Genomic DNA, 17,042 nt, shown 5'->3' on the forward strand with positions numbered 1-17,042 from the left:
CTTGGACACCATACAGTCCCTTCAGAAAGTATTCACACACCCCTTGACCTTTTCCACGTTTAGTTGGGTTACAGCCTGAATATAAAATGGATTAGATTTAATTGTATGTTACTGATCTACATACAATACCCCATAATGTCACAGTGGGATTTTGTTTATAAAAATGTTTACACATTAATAAACAATGAAAAGCTGAAACCTCTTGAGTCAATAAGTATTCAACCCCTTGTTATGGCAAGCCTAAATAAGTTCAGGAGTAAAAATGTTGCTTATCAAGTCACGTAATAAGTTGCACAGATTCACTCTGTATGCAATAATAGTGGTTAACATGATTTCTAAATGAATACTCCATCTCTGTACCCCACACATACAATTATCTGTAAGGTCCCTCAGTTGAGTAGTCAAACAACAACATTGATGAATACACTGATTCTGTGAGCGAGTTTATTAGCAAGTGCATCAGCGACGTCGTACACACAGCATCTATTAAAACATTGCCAAACCAGAAACCGTGGATTGATGGCAGCATTCGCACGAAACTGAAACTGCGAACCACTGCTTTTAACCAGGGCAAGGTAACCGGAAACATGATCGAATACAAACAGTGTAGCTATTCCCTCCGCAAGGCAATCAAACAAGTTAAGCATCAGTATAGAGACAAAGTAGACTCGCAATTCAACGGCTGACACAAGGTATGTGGCAGGGTCTACAGTCAATCACGGATTACAAAAAGAAAACCAGCCCCGTCGCGGACCAGGATGTCTTGCTCCCAGACAGACTAAACAACTTCTTTGCTCGCTTTGAGGACAATACAGTGCCACTGACACGGCCCGCTACCAAAACCTACGGACTCTCCTTCACTGCAGCCGACGTGAGTAAAACATTTAAACGTGTTAACCCTCGCAAGACTGCAGGCACAGACGGCATCCCCAGCCGCATGCACAGACCAGCTAGCTGGTGTGTTTACGGACATATTCAATCAATCCTTATCCCAGTCTTCTGTTCCCACATGCTTCAAGAGGACCACCATTGTTACTGTTCCCAAGAAAGCTAAGATAACTGAGCTAACCAACTACCGCCCCATAGCACTCACTTCCGTCATCGTGAAGTGCTTTGAGAGACTAGTCAAGGACCATATCCTCCACCGACCACCCTATCCCTGGGTCCACAGACGACCCCACACTGCCTGTGCTGTTCAACTGGGCACTGGACCCTTCTCGACTGTGCAACGGGCTGCCCCTAGGTAGTGAGGGTAGGTAACATCTCCACCCTGCTGATCCTCAGCACTGGGGCCCCACAAGGATGCGTTCTGAGCCCTCTCCTGTACTCCCAGTTCACCCACGACTGCGTGGACATGCACGCCTCCAACTTGATCATCAAGTTTGCAGACGACACTACAGTGGTAGGCTTGATTACCAACAACGATGAGATGGCCTACAGGGAGGAGGTGAGGGCCCCCGGAGTGTGGTGTCAGGAAAATAACCTCACACTCAACGTCAACAAAACAAAGGAGATGATCGTGGACTTCAGGAAACAGCAGAGGGAGCACCCCCCCTATCCACATCGACGGGACAGTAGTGGAGAGGGTAGTAAGTTTTAAGTTCCTCGGCGTACACATCACGGACAAACTGAATTGGTCCACCCACACAGACAGCGTGGTGAAGACGGAGGCTGAAGACATTCGGCTTGTCACCAAAAGCACTCACAAACTTTTACAGATGCACAATCGAGCGCATCCTGTCGGACTGTATCACCACCTGGTTCGGCAACTGCTCCTCCCACAACCGCAAGGCTCTCCAGAGGGTAGTGAGGTCTGCACAACGCATCACTGGGGGCAAACTACCTGCCCTCCAGGACACCTACACCACCCGATGTCACAGGAAGGCCATAAAGATCATCAAGGACAACAACCACCCGAGCCACTGCCTGTTCGCCCCGCTATCATCCAGAAGGCGAGGTCAGTACAGGTGCATGAAAGCAGGGATCGAGAGACTGAAAAACAGCCTCTATCTCAAGGCCATCAGACTGTTAAAAAGCCACCACTAACATTGAGTGGCTGCTGCCAACATACTGACTCAACTCCAGCCACTTTCATAATGGAAAAATGTATGTAAGAAATGGATCACTAGCCACTTTAAACAATGCCACTTCATATAATGTTTACATACCCATCTCATATGTATATACTGTACTCTATACCATCTACTGCATCCTGCCTATGCTGTTCTGTACCATCACTCATTCATATATCTTTATGTACATATTCTTCTGCATCCTGCTAAGCACAAGCATTTACGTGTGTGTGTGTGGTGTGTGTGTGTGTGTGTGTGTGTGTGTGTGTGTCCTGTGTCCTGCTACACACACACACACCCATCCTGCTGGCACACACACACACACACCATCCTGCTACACACACACACACACACCATCCTGCACACACACACCATCCTGTAAGGTAGTAGTTGTGGAATTGTTAGGTTAGATTACTCGTTGGTTATTACTGCATTGTCGGAACTAGAAGCACAAGCATTTCGCTACACTCGCATTAACATCCACTAACCATGTTTATGTGACAAGTACAATTTGATTTGCAGGTACACACTAATCCTGCTGCAGGTACACACACACACACACACACACACACTATCCTGCTGCAGACACTCACACACACATCCTGCTACACACACACACTCACACACACATCCTGCTACACACACACACACACACACACCATCCTGCTGCAGACACACACACACGCACACACCATCCTGCTGCACACACACACACACACACATCCTGACACACACACACACATCCTGCTGCAGACACACACACACATCCTGCTGCAGACACACACACACATCCTGCTGCAGACACACACACACCATCCTGCTGCAGACACACACACACACACCATCCTGCTGCAGACACACACACCTGCTGCACACATCCTGCTGCAGACACACACACACACACATCCTGCTGCAGACACACACACATCCTGCTACACACACACACACACACCATCATCCTGCTACACACACACACACACACCATCCTGCTACACACACACACACACCATCCTGCTACACACACACACATCCTGCTACACACACACCTCCTGCTACACACACACACACACACACACCATCCTGCACACACACATCCTGCTACACACACACACACATCCTGCTACACATCCTGCTACACACACACACACATCCTGCTACACACACACACACCATCCTGCTCCTCCTGCTACACACACACACACACACACCATCCTGCTACACACACACACCTGCTACACATCCTGCTACACACACACACACCATCCTGCTACACACACACACCATCCTGCTGCACACACACACACATCCTGCTGCACACACACACACACACCATCCTGCTACACACACACACACACATCCTGCTATCCTCCTGCTGCACACACACACCATCCTGCTACACACACACACACACACACCATCCTGCTACACACACACACACACACCATCCTGCTACACACACACACACACCATCCTGCTGCACACACACACCATCCTGCTACACACACACACCATCCTGCTACACACACACACACACCATCCTGCTACACACACACACACACATCCTGCTACACACACACACACACCATCCTGCTACACACACACACACACACACACATCCTGCTACACACACACACACAACACACACACACACACCATCCTGCTACACACACACACACACACATCCTGCTACACACACACACACACACACCCATCCTGCTACACACACACACACACACCATCCTGCTACACACACACACACACACCATCCTGCTACACACACACACACACACACCATCCTGCTACACACACACACACACACACCATCCTGCTACACACACACACACACACATCCTGCTACACCTGCTACACACACACACACACCATCCTGCTACACACACACACACACACACCATCCTGCTACACACACACACACACCATCCTGCTACACACACACATCCTGCTACACACACACACACACACCATCCTGCTACACACACACCATCCATCCTGCTACACACACACACCTGCTACACACACACACACCATCCTGCTACACACACACACACACCATCCTGCTACACACATCCTGCTACACACACACACACACACACATCCTGCTACACATCCTGCTACACACACACACACACACACACACACACACACACACACACACACCATCCTGCTACACACACACACACACACCATCCTGCTACACACACACACACACACCATCCTGCTACACACACACACACACACACACCATCCTGCTACACACACACACACACCATCACACACACCATCCTGCTACACACACACACACACACTACACACACCATCCTGCACACACATCCTGCTACACACACACACACACACCATCCTGCTACACACACACACACACATCCTGCTACACACACATCCTGCTACACACACACACACACACACACACATCCTGCACACACCTGCTACACACACACACACACATCCTGCTACACACACACACACACACCCATCCTGCTACACACACACACACACACACACACACCATCCTGCTACACACACACACACACACACATCCATCCTGCTACACACACACACACATCACACACACACACATCACACACACACACACACACACACCCATCCTGCTACACACACACACACACACCATCCTGCTACACACACACACACACACACCATCCTGCTACACACACACACACACACACACCATCCACACACACACATCCTGCTACACACACACACACACACACCATCCTGCTACACACACACACACACACACACATCCTGCTACCATCCTGCTACACACACACACACACACCATCCTGCTACACACACACACACACACACCATCCTGCTACACACACACACACACACCATCCTGCTACACACACACACACACCATCCTGCTACACACACACACACACACCATCCTGCTACACACACACACACACACACCATCCTGCTACACACACACACACACATCCTGCTATCCTGCTACACACACACACACACACACACACACACACACACCATCCTGCTACACACACACACACACACACCATCCTGCTACACACACACACACACCTGCTACACACCATCCTGCTACACACACACACACACACACCATCCTGCTACACACACACACACACACCACCATCCTGCTACACACACACACACACACACCATCCTGCTACACACACACACACACCTGCTACCATCCTGCTACACACACACACACACACCATCCTGCTCCTGCTACACACACACACACACACACACACCATCCCTGCTACACACACACACACACACACCATCCTGCTACACACACACACACACACACCTGCTACCATCCTGCTACACACACACACACACACCATCCTGCTACACACACACACACACACATCCACACACACACACACACACACACCATCCTGCTACACACACACACACACACACATCCTGCTACACACACACACACACACATCCTGCTACACACACACACACACACCATCCTGCTACACACACACACACACACATCCATCCTGCTACACACACACACACACCATCCTGCTACACACACACACACACCATCCTGCTACACACACACACACACACCATCCTGCTACACACACACACACACACCATCCTGCTACACACACACATCCTGCTACACACACACACACACACATCCTGCTACACACACCATCCTGCTACACACACACACACACCTGCTACACACACACATCCTCCTACACACACACACACACACACACACACCATCCTGCTACACACACACACACACACATCCTGCTACACCATCCTGCCTGCTACACACACACACACACCATCCTGCTACACACACCACACACACCCATCCTGCTACACACACACACACACACCATCCTGCTACACACACACACACCATCACTGCACACACACACACACACCATCCTGCTACACACACACACACACACACACACACATCCTGCTACACACACACACACACACACACACATCCTGCTACACACACACACACATCCTGCTACACACACACACCATCCTGCTACACACACACACACACATCCTGCTACACACACACACACACACACCATCCTGCTACACACACCATCCTGCTACACACACACACACACACACACACATCCTCCTACACACACACACACACACACACATCCATCCTGCTACACACACACACACACACACACATCCTGCTACACACACACACCTGCACACACACACACCATCCTGCTACACACACACACACACACACACCATCCTGCTACACACACACACACACATCCTGCTACACACACCACACATCCTCCTGCACACACACACACACACACACACACACACACACATCCATCCTGCACACACACACACACACACACCATCCTGCACACACACATCCTGCTACACACACACACACACACACACACCACTGCTCTACACACACACACACACACACCCTCCTGCTACACACACACACACACACCATCCTGCTACACACACACACACACACACACACACACACACCATCCTGCTACACACACACACACCATCCTGCTACACACACACACACACATCACCATCCTGCTACACACACACACACACACATCCTGCTATCCATCCTGCTACACACACACACACACACATCCTCCTACACACACACACACACACACACATCCTGCTATCCTGCACACACACACACACACACATCCTGCTACACACACACACATCACACACACACACCTGCTACACACACACACACACACACACACACCATCCTGCTACACACACACACACACCTGCTACACATCCTGCTACACACACACACACACACCATCCTGCTACACACACACACACACATCCTGCTACACACACACACACACACACACATCCTGCTACACACACACACACACACACATCCTGCTACACACACACACACACACATCCTGCTACACACACACACACACATCCTGCTACACACACATCCTGCTACACACACACACACATCCTGCTATCCTGCTACACACACACACACACACATCCTCCTGCACACACACACACACACACACACATCCTGCTACACACACACACACACCATCCTGCTACACACACACACACACATCCTGCTACACACACACACACACATCCTGCACACACACACACACACACATCCTGCTACACACACACACACACACATCCTGCACACACACACACACACACATCCCATCCTGCTACACACACACACACACACACACACACATCCTGCTACACACACACACACACACATCCTGCTACACACACACATCCTGCTACACACACACACACACACCTGCTACACACATCCTGCTACACACACACACACATCCTGCTACACACACATCCTGCTACACACACACACATCCTGCTACACACACACACACACCTGCTACACACACATCCTGCTACACACCTGCACACACACACACCATCCTGCTACACACACACACACACACACACCATCCTGCTACACACACACACACACACACACACACCATCCTGCTACACACACACACACACACACACCATCCTGCTACACACACACACACACACACCATCCTGCTACACACACACACACACACACACACATCCCGCTACACACACACACACACACACACACCATCCTCCTACACACACACACACACACACACACACACCATCCTGCTACACACACACACACACACACACACCATCCTGCTACACACACACACACACACACACCATCCTGCTCCTGCTACACACACACACACACCACACACACACATCCTGCTACACACACACACACATCCTGCTACACACCATCCTGCTACACACACACACACACACACACCATCCTGCTACACACACACACACACACACACACACACACACACACACACACACACACACACACACACACACACCATCCTGCTACACACACACACACACACACACACACACCATCCTGCTACACACACACACACCATCCTGCTGCAGGTGAAGACAGAGGCCAACTGTTACTCTTTACAATGTGTGTTCTATGGGCCTCCAGAGCAATGCGTCAGTGAACCTGTCCAATAACCAGGGGAACACGGCCCTGCATGAGGCTGTGAGGGGAGGTCACCTGGCTCTGGTGGAGCTGTTACTGCAGGCTGGAGCCCTGGTCCACATGAGGAACCGGAGACAGAGGACCGCACTGGACTGTGGCAAGGAGACTGGGGGCAAGGTGAGAATAGAACAGCTACTGTATGTTCAGTAGCAGATCCGAGAGGGAGAGAATAATTGATTAAATGTATCTACAGAACACTGAGATCCTGAGGATTCTTCAGAAGGCTTCTGGACTCTCCCCTGATGCTGAACCAATCAAACTGCTCTCTGTGCCCAAGGGGGCTTTGGGTAAGAGAGCCAGTATTGACACCAGCCACTTTTTCCTTGACCTGCTAGAGGGTGACAGTAGAGATGTGCCACAACCAACACAATGACAAGTCTTCGTCACCATCTTCAAACTGTGGCTATCTTCCGATGTCTCTATCCTATGCCACAGAATACATTCCCGAGGTATGCTAGTGTCTAACTCTTTTCTCCCAACCACAGCCCATTCATTTGTCCAGAGGTTCAAGCTCCATCAGCATAATACCAATGGAAGATGTCAGAAGCTAGCCCAGTCAATCAACAGGTTGGTCTCATGGAAAGGATGACTTGTGTCTCCTAGTGGAATATTTTAACTTGAGTTTGCTAAACGTATTAGATGACCATGTGGAGTTTGTTTGTAGTTGAGTTAATGTCAAATGTTTTCTAGAAAGTATAGAGAAATGTTTTAAGCAGAGTCTACAATACATCTTTTGTCATAAACTTACATTTTTTAAGGAACTGCACTGAAACATAGCAGTTCCTTTTTTTAAATGTAAGTTTATTAAAAGGGATGATGTTTGCAGAGTTCAGCAGATGAAGAAAGGTCTTCCCAGGGACCCCAGTGTACCTTCCATCAACTCGCCCACTGCCCAGAGGAGGAAGCTGAGGCGGGGGGTGACCCTGGAGAGCAGTGGGCCTTTCAGCATCTGCTCCAGCCCAGAGGGAAGCCCCCCGCCTGGGTACCACAGGGACAGCGAGAGGGTCCTGAGCCACTGTCACACTGTGGACACAGAACACCCCCCATTCCCTCAGTGGGCCCGGGACCTGAGACACACAGAGGTTAAGGTGGACACACATGAAGCCGAAGACCCTTCACACACAGACACTCCCGGTGAGCCTGACATACACACACCTGACGTATCAAGTACACAGCTGATGGCCGTTCAAATACACACGCACAGCCAACAACCCCTCTAATACCCTACAAACAACCAGCAGCGTCCCATCACACACACCTAGCCAAGTCAATGAAGGAGACAGACCAAGAAGGACATGAAAAATATGTCCTCACCAGATACAGATTTACAGTGGAAAAGATACTGTCCAGAGGCTGGGAGCCGACCCAAAGAGCTGGTAGAAGACTTGGTGGATAAATGGAGATCCTTTAAGGAACGGATGGTTGAGGCAGACTCCAGACGGGAGAACTTGCACCAAGTGGGTTAACCAGAGATGAGTGGAGCCTAGTTCTAGTTACAGAAAGAGGGCTTCTATACTGACTATTATTGAAAGCACTTTTTCACCTTGCCTTCAGGAAAAAGGGTAACAAATCATGTTAATTCAACTTCATGCGAATGTCATTTCTGTTTTAGTACATTTTTTATTTGGTTGCTCACTCTTCTAAAAGAGAGTAGATAGAACGTTGTGACATTATAGCATATCACGATGAAGAAAGTTGGTTTACTTGATAGGATCATCTGCATCTATGCTCCTCTTGCATCTGACAGGGTTTTATTTCAACATGTACAATCAGGGCTCTGTTTTTATTCCTAACAATTTAGTTTTTTTATTACACTTCTCAGGTTTGGATATAATTTTTAATTGACTGCGTTAGTTATTCCCTTTTTTAGAAAAACCATCAATTCCCCTTTTCAACCCATCTATAACACATGACCTCCCTGGTGTGACATCTGAATGACTATGCACAGTAAGGCCACACTTGTATCTCACTGAATGTCACACACAGTTTTCTTGGTTGCTCTGTAGGTAGAGGGAGCAATGTATATACATCTATATACAGTGAGTAGCTCAATTTGTTGACTCCAGAAATTGTACTGTAGTTGTTACTATATTCTCAAATGCAGTACAACTGCCATAGTTAATGTCTATCATTTTTACTGTATTCTGATGTAACACATGCCATGGAAATGGGTACATATGTAAAAAAAAAAATAGATATATATATGGCCTTGCTTGACAGGATCAACTGCCATAGAAGTGAAACAGAATTTTCTGCTCAATGATAAATAAGCACTTTTTGCAGCAGAAAATTCTGTTTCACTTCTATGGCAGTTGATCCTGTCAAGCAAGGCCATATAGGACCCAACCGACGCTATCGGGAGTTTGCACTTTGCTCCTAGCATTTTTTTCTTTCTGTCAACAACACTCTGAAATGTCTGTAGCTCTTTGAATTGACATTATTTTAAATCGTTTTCCAGCACATACAGTATATTTAACACAAACGACTAGCATCAATCAGCGTACGGATGTATTTTTATTTCAAGGTGACCGTTTTGGTATATGCATTAGTAGTTATCCACTCCAATTGCAATATTAATTTATGTACTAAAGTATTTTATTTTGAATGTTGAGGCAGTGAACAATATTATTATATTATTATTATTAAATAAACCCATGATCTATTGTCATTTGGTCATGCAGGTGTTGGCCAGTTATAAAAAAAAAAAAATTAAATGTGTGCTTTAGGATCTATATGCTTGGTAAGTTTCTAATGTTATGACTTTTATACTGTTAAAATATTTTAAAGGGTCATTCTAGACTTGGTACGTACATTTTTGAGTGATACATTATATGTACCCATTTGATTCTTCAATAAAATGCCTCATGAGCTTAGTTCAATTGTGTTGCCCCATCAGAGCCCAAAGTAAAAATATTTTCGTTAAACAAGGTTATAAACGAACACTATACACTACAGTATATAGGGGCGCGGAGGACGCTTTGTTAATGTTTCAACTGCTGATTTCGCTTTAAGGATGCCCATTCTACTCATTTGAATGTTATGGTATCCACCACTAGATGGCGGTGTTTGTCCTTCAATGAGATTGGCCTTCCTCCACATGTGATCCAACAGCGATCCAGTGAGACGAGGGCCCTAGGTGCCACCAGGAGAGTGAGCAAGCAGAGACAACAGCTGAGCCTCTGTCTAATAATGTTGCTTTCTGCTGTGGCACCAGGGAGTCCATACTGCCCTGATAGGTCATGTATGTCACTGTCAACATGGTGTTCATGTCATCCAGGCAGACCCTGGGCGTTCTCTCTGCATGGTCCTCACAGAAGCGTACTCCGTGGCCGTCTGCTTAGGGGACATATGGGAGTCAGGAAGTACACTACTTTGGGGCAGGTGCCATTATGAGCTCCAGCCTCCCGGCTCACACCAGGGGAAAGTTATGAGTGCAATGTGTCTTCCACAGAGTGGGAGAATACTGCTGGACTACTACAAAATGTTGCTCGTGTGCAGCTACTTTACCTAGACCATATTCTGTGAGGAATGCAGTAAGTGGGTTTTGCTTGGGTGTCTGTGGCTGCTGCATCTTTTTAGTGGCACTAGAGGGCACTTCAGGCAAAGTTACGGCTACAATTGTTATACCAGGGTTTCCCAAACCATGGAGGACTGAGGACCAAGTTTGGGGAACATATGCATAGACATATCATATATATATATATATATGTATGTATGTGTGTCTCTACCCTCCTGGAAAGCTACTGGGTGTGCAGCCTTTGGTTCCAACCTTACTCTAACACACTCGATTGGGTTAAACAATGTAAAATGTGAGGATGACTCACGAGGTCATTAAATGTAAAGCACCTTGAAACGTTGTTCTATTGAAATGCAAGCCTTACACATGGATTGTATTTATTTTATTTTTCATATGAAAGGTACTGTATGTGCCTAATGTGGGAAGAGACTGCTTGTATCGAGGCACAACATTACCTCAGCCCTCAAAGACCAGAGACTAGGCCGTTCAAAAACCAACACTGTGAGACCAGCTGCTTTTATAGAGGTCCTGGAGCGAGGGAGTAGAGAAGGGGAGAAGAGGGTGAAGGGACTGCGTGGCAGGGGGCTAGGTGATATCAGATCCTAACATCTGGTAGTCCTAGGGGTTATCCCATGCAGAGTGGACCTCACACTGGTTGAGAATGCCCCAGCAGCGTCTACACCTGTTGTTTACGACGCATGTTACGAATACAAATTTGATTGATGTCTGGTGGTGTTTAGCCTCAATGCACAACACAGTTGGGAAAGAGAGACATATGGGCCCTAAAGCCAATCAAACAATTACTTCACTGCAAATGTCAATGTTTGAGTTCTACTAATCTACTGAATGCAACTTTGGCAAATTCATACAGAGGACTGCTCCTAAATAATAATTGATAAGGTTGTGTCTTTGGTATGATAAAGTTACAGCACATATATTCTTTAGATTTTATAAATAAGGTTTTTTTTAAAGAAGAAAGAGGTCACAGGACAATAGTTTGAATGGGTGATATGGACCAAGTCAGCAGTAATATTATACTAATATAATCCATAAATTACTGCTTGATAATTTGATGATTTTGTTATTTATAGTATTCAAACTCCTTTTTGAGACTGTGGTGGATTGGATTTGGCCCATTGGCTTCCATTTGTGTATGTAACTGGGACCTAGAAGTAATTCTATAAAACTAAATGGGTAGATATCCTGCACTATTAAAAAAATGTCATATTTTGCCATCATGAAAAATGTATCCATACACTGTCAATTTGAGTTTAAACAAACGCAATTTATATTTCTTATGACCTTTGTGTAACCTGAGCTTTTACTGAATCCAAGACAAATGTTTTTATAATCTTTTAACGTTTTGAGTAAGATGATGGTGTGTCTCAGACTATAGAACGTCTCAGGAAACGTTTAAACGTCCATTGACACAATGTATTGATGTTTCATACACACTTTCTCTGTTAGTTATCCGTTTAAAAAAAGACTTCAATATCAAGAGAATTGAGAAAAATAGCCTATGCAGAAAGCCACGAAAAATCACTGCAACACAGAAAACATGGAATTGCTTTAAATACCTTAGGGATTTTTACATACCCTTTTAAGTAATTGTGCACTCAGTGCGCCGAGTTTACACTGTGATACGCTTTTCTTACTCTTCTCTGCATGTTTTGTTGCTGTTTGGCTCTTCGAATTCCAGGATCAAGAGAAATCCCCTCCTTCAGGATAACATTTTCGAACGTAAACACTTAATTCCTTCTAGATGGCCTTGGAAAATGTAAGCTTCTTAACTGTTAATATTTTTGAAACGCAGATAGGCCTGGTTTACGATGAATATTTTTGTGCTGTGATCATATTTAATTTCCTCCCTGCTCAACTTTAAAATAAATAAAAACAGATATGGGGATTAGGCCTACATTTTCCGCAGTTGCTTCATGTAATTGCTACTAAAATCTAGCCTGGCTACATGCAGGGGGAATTTTGAGAATGATTTATCCTTATTGAAATACATATATATTACTTATTGGAATGGTCCTGTGATAATGCAGTTAATACAATAATGCATTGTTTTTTAATCAAATACTTTTGCCGCATTGGCAACTTTCTGTGTGGAGTTGTGTGCATAACATGGCTGTGGTTATTTCACAAGGCACAGATGTCAAACATTGCAGCCATGCTATATGAAATTAACTTGATAAAAAATAAGATATTGTTTGCATTAATGAACAACCAAAGTTAAATATAAATGACAGAGTAACACGATTTTCTTCTCAGAAAGACTTCAATAAAAGTCTTCTTTAATGATTAAATATTCACCACGCGTTTTGACAAAGGAATGCACTTTACTTTCTTCAGATATTAAACATTATCCTTTAAAAAATGCAAAATGTAATAATTCAATATTCATATTCCTTAAATAATCGTTTGTTGCCTTTTTAGGGACTCACAAGAATACTCATTTTCAATGTTTCCTTTTCCACACTGAAAATATCCTTTATTTTCCCAGTTCGATAATAAATAAATGTTTATATAGAGCCTATAGCTTACCAAATAACACACAGGCTACTAAACATGTGTCATACCTTTCTTAAGTTCATATCTCAAGTCTTTACAAAGATCTATCTGTGTTTGGCTCCTGGCTTTGCTATCTCTTGCCAGTGCCTCGGCTCTGTGTAACATAGTTTGATGTAATCCATTTAAATGTGTCGCTGACCCCACGTTGGATCCGGGGCTGTGCAGCTGTCCAAAAGCGCCATGATAGTTTGAGTAACCCTGGAAAAAGGGAGACGTATAATAGACATGTCTTGAAAGGGCTGCGCTGTGAGGGAAATGATTCTGAGGAGCGGCTCGCGGTGGAGATGACACACTGGCCGGAATCTCTGTGCGCAATTGTCGGGACACGTTCTGGGCACCATCGCTACATCCTTTACATTTGTCCGAAGAAGTTGCAATCTCCGCCAGCGACCACAGTTTTGGTTTTGGGGCTGGAAGGGGCGAGTCAATCACTGACGTGGCATTGCTGGAGTTGCCTGTGTCATTACGCCTCGGTGCAGGTGGACTTGACGTGTCCGCCGAGTCTGAATCCCTCTCCGCTCCAAGGTGCACGTTTTGAGGAGATGCTGTGGTAGTGGGTCCCAGCATCTCGGGCACTCTCCTGTCCCCGTGGTCCTTTAAATCCGGATCAGTTAAGACAGGTTCCATATCATTGCTGCTATTGTCCTCTTTCTCACGGGAGATTCCCACTGGATGTGGATGATGTCCATCTGCAAGAAGATAGAATAAATTAGACCACATCGTTCAAAGGATTACCGTAATCACCCTTTCAAGGTCTAACGAAAGCAACAGCATGTTGTAAGCCTATGCAATTAATTAAATGGAAATAGGACAACATTTTTGTTTTTACAACTTTTGAAAACAATTAAATGCCTGAAATAAAATACATTTTAGGCCTATTGCAACTTATAAACATTATTGAAAAAAATATATTAAACTAACCTCCTTCATTTTTTAACCCAATTTCTGCTGTTGGCTTGAGTGGCTCGTCGTCGTCGTCATTCTTTTCCAGGTCAATGTTGTCATCCTCTTCCTCATCCTCACTTCTATTCCTCGGGTTCCACGTCATTTTGTTCTCTTTCTTCAAACGTCTTCTGGCGTTAGCGAACCAGGTGGACACTTGGGTAAGGGTCATCTTGGTGATGATTGCCAGCATGATCTTCTCGCCCTTGGTGGGGTAAGGGTTTTTGCGATGTTCATTGAGCCACGCTTTGAGAGTGGAAGTCGCATCCCGTGTAGCATTTTTCCTGTATGCAGGGTCGCCATATGGATAGGGGCCCAATGCACCACCAAACGGGTGATATTCTAAAGAGCCAGTGATGCCGGCTGAAGGATCATACGCGGAACCCTAGAAAGTCAATAGACAGACAATGTATAATCATCTATTTCAAGATTGACTGCACAAGACTGGCAAGCCTAAAATAAGATATTCGTAATTTCCAGATCAGATTTCCAATAGAATTCTATTGATTTAGAGATACATTTAGAGATAAAAATGGATGCATATTATAGGCCTTTACATTTAGGCACAGTATATTCACAATTTATGACAGATTAAATATTGGACACTATTTTAACTCAAAATTCTATATTTTCTTTTGCAAAGTTTAGCAAATAATTGTGACTAATCATTGCATAACGTATTATAAATTACTTAAAGCTTTTATTAGGAAGCTTTTGTAAATATGTATTAAACATTATAGTCTACTCCTTGCGTCAGAAGGCTACACTTCAGCCTACTCGTTCCAAAATCTGGATACAAATAGGCCTTTTCAAGGAAACGAACGGCATTTGTTTTTACAAAGTGCCTAATTAATTATTAAAATGTACAGTATTCACTCACCACAAACGAGTTCATTGCCGCCCTCTGCTCTCCGCTGTACTGAAGGTAAGAGTTGAAGCCTGGCGACGTGCCATTGAACGCCGGTGATCCCGCGTACGGCGCGAAGGCTGAGCCTGTAGACGGCCGGCCCATTTCATCTGTCCTCGGTCTTCCTAAAATCACACTGGAACTGAACGGGGGACAGGAATGGAGAGCCAGAGAAACCGACGGTTGGAAGAGAAAGCCTTGAGGATACGCCATGATGACGGAGTGACCTCCTAAAGTCAGCCACTTAGGGCCACTTTTGAGCTTTCACCTGGTTAGTTGTTCACTCACAAGACTAGCGCATGGAAACACATCTGAAAACAGGCCCTTTCCCTCAATGTTCGCATTTGTGAAATACGTATTCCATTCAATAACATTACGAACTATTGCGTCGGTTGGGTTTGTTGTTTCCTGCAGCAACTTGTCTGGAAAAGTAGTCTGCATGCAGCCTTCCAGCGGAACACTTTGTCGATGCTCACTACCTGCCAGGCTCTGGTAATTGAGTATTCTGAGGCAAGTGCTCCTCCTGCAAGTGGGAGTCAGCAGAGGAAAAAGGCAACCTCATTCTATAATTGTCAGCTCCACCCCCGTGAATGCGCGCGCGTACACACACACACACACACACACACACACACACACACACACACACACACACACACACACACACACACACACACACACACACACACACACACACACACTAAGCTATTATTCAGATAGCCTATTATCGAATCAATATAATGTATTACCTGTAGCCTAAGACAAAAAATGATATTAATCTAGGGTCAACTATCGATTAATGATCTTATTAGAAGCACTCCCGTTAAGGAGGCAAACTGCAGTTCAAACAACAACAAAGCATTA

At 45.6% G+C, this 17,042-nt stretch overlaps 2 protein-coding genes across 4 annotated transcripts in view; one reads left to right on the forward strand and one right to left on the reverse strand.

Moving 5' to 3' along the window:
• The window catches only part of ankrd27 (ankyrin repeat domain 27 (VPS9 domain)), a 33,787-nt gene extending 22,673 nt beyond the window's left edge, over positions 1 to 11,114 (forward strand). For all 3 annotated transcript variants that reach the window (XM_052466229.1, XM_052466231.1, XM_052466230.1), the window contains exons 24-27: positions 8,185 to 8,358; positions 8,435 to 8,528; positions 8,727 to 8,808; positions 9,068 to 11,114. In XM_052466229.1, coding sequence (XP_052322189.1) covers positions 8,185 to 8,358; positions 8,435 to 8,528; positions 8,727 to 8,808; positions 9,068 to 9,461 — 744 coding nt within the window. In that variant the 3' untranslated portion in view covers positions 9,462 to 11,114. The remainder of the gene's footprint in view (positions 1 to 8,184; positions 8,359 to 8,434; positions 8,529 to 8,726; positions 8,809 to 9,067) is intronic.
• A 2,904-nt stretch (positions 11,115 to 14,018) lies between these two features.
• LOC118377410 (iroquois-class homeodomain protein IRX-5-like) lies at positions 14,019 to 16,696 on the reverse strand. The gene is made up of 3 exons (XM_035764308.2): positions 16,155 to 16,696; positions 15,254 to 15,659; positions 14,019 to 15,021 (listed from the first exon to the last, which is right to left on the reverse strand). Exons 1-3 carry the CDS (start codon positions 16,392 to 16,394, stop codon positions 14,324 to 14,326), a joined length of 1,344 nt encoding a protein of 447 aa, XP_035620201.1. The 5' UTR covers positions 16,395 to 16,696; the 3' UTR covers positions 14,019 to 14,323.
• Positions 16,697 to 17,042: the final 346 nt, after the last annotated feature.

Source organism: Oncorhynchus keta, chromosome 17 (assembly GCF_023373465.1).
Source record: "Oncorhynchus keta strain PuntledgeMale-10-30-2019 chromosome 17, Oket_V2, whole genome shotgun sequence".
NCBI lineage: Eukaryota > Metazoa > Chordata > Actinopteri > Salmoniformes > Salmonidae > Oncorhynchus > Oncorhynchus keta.

Bases quoted from the DNA above. Each gene is read 5' to 3' on its own strand.
- LOC118377410 (XM_035764308.2), bottom strand. From the start codon at position 16,394: ATGGCGTATCCTCAAGGCTTTCTCTTCCAACCGTCGGTTTCTCTGGCT. The intron at 15,660-16,154 runs GTGAGTGAATAC...TTGACTTTCTAG, and splicing joins CGGCAATGAACTCGTTTGTG to GGTTCCGCGTATGATCCTTC. The intron at 15,022-15,253 runs GTTAGTTTAATA...ATCTTCTTGCAG, and splicing joins TGGGTTAAAAAATGAAGGAG to ATGGACATCATCCACATCCA.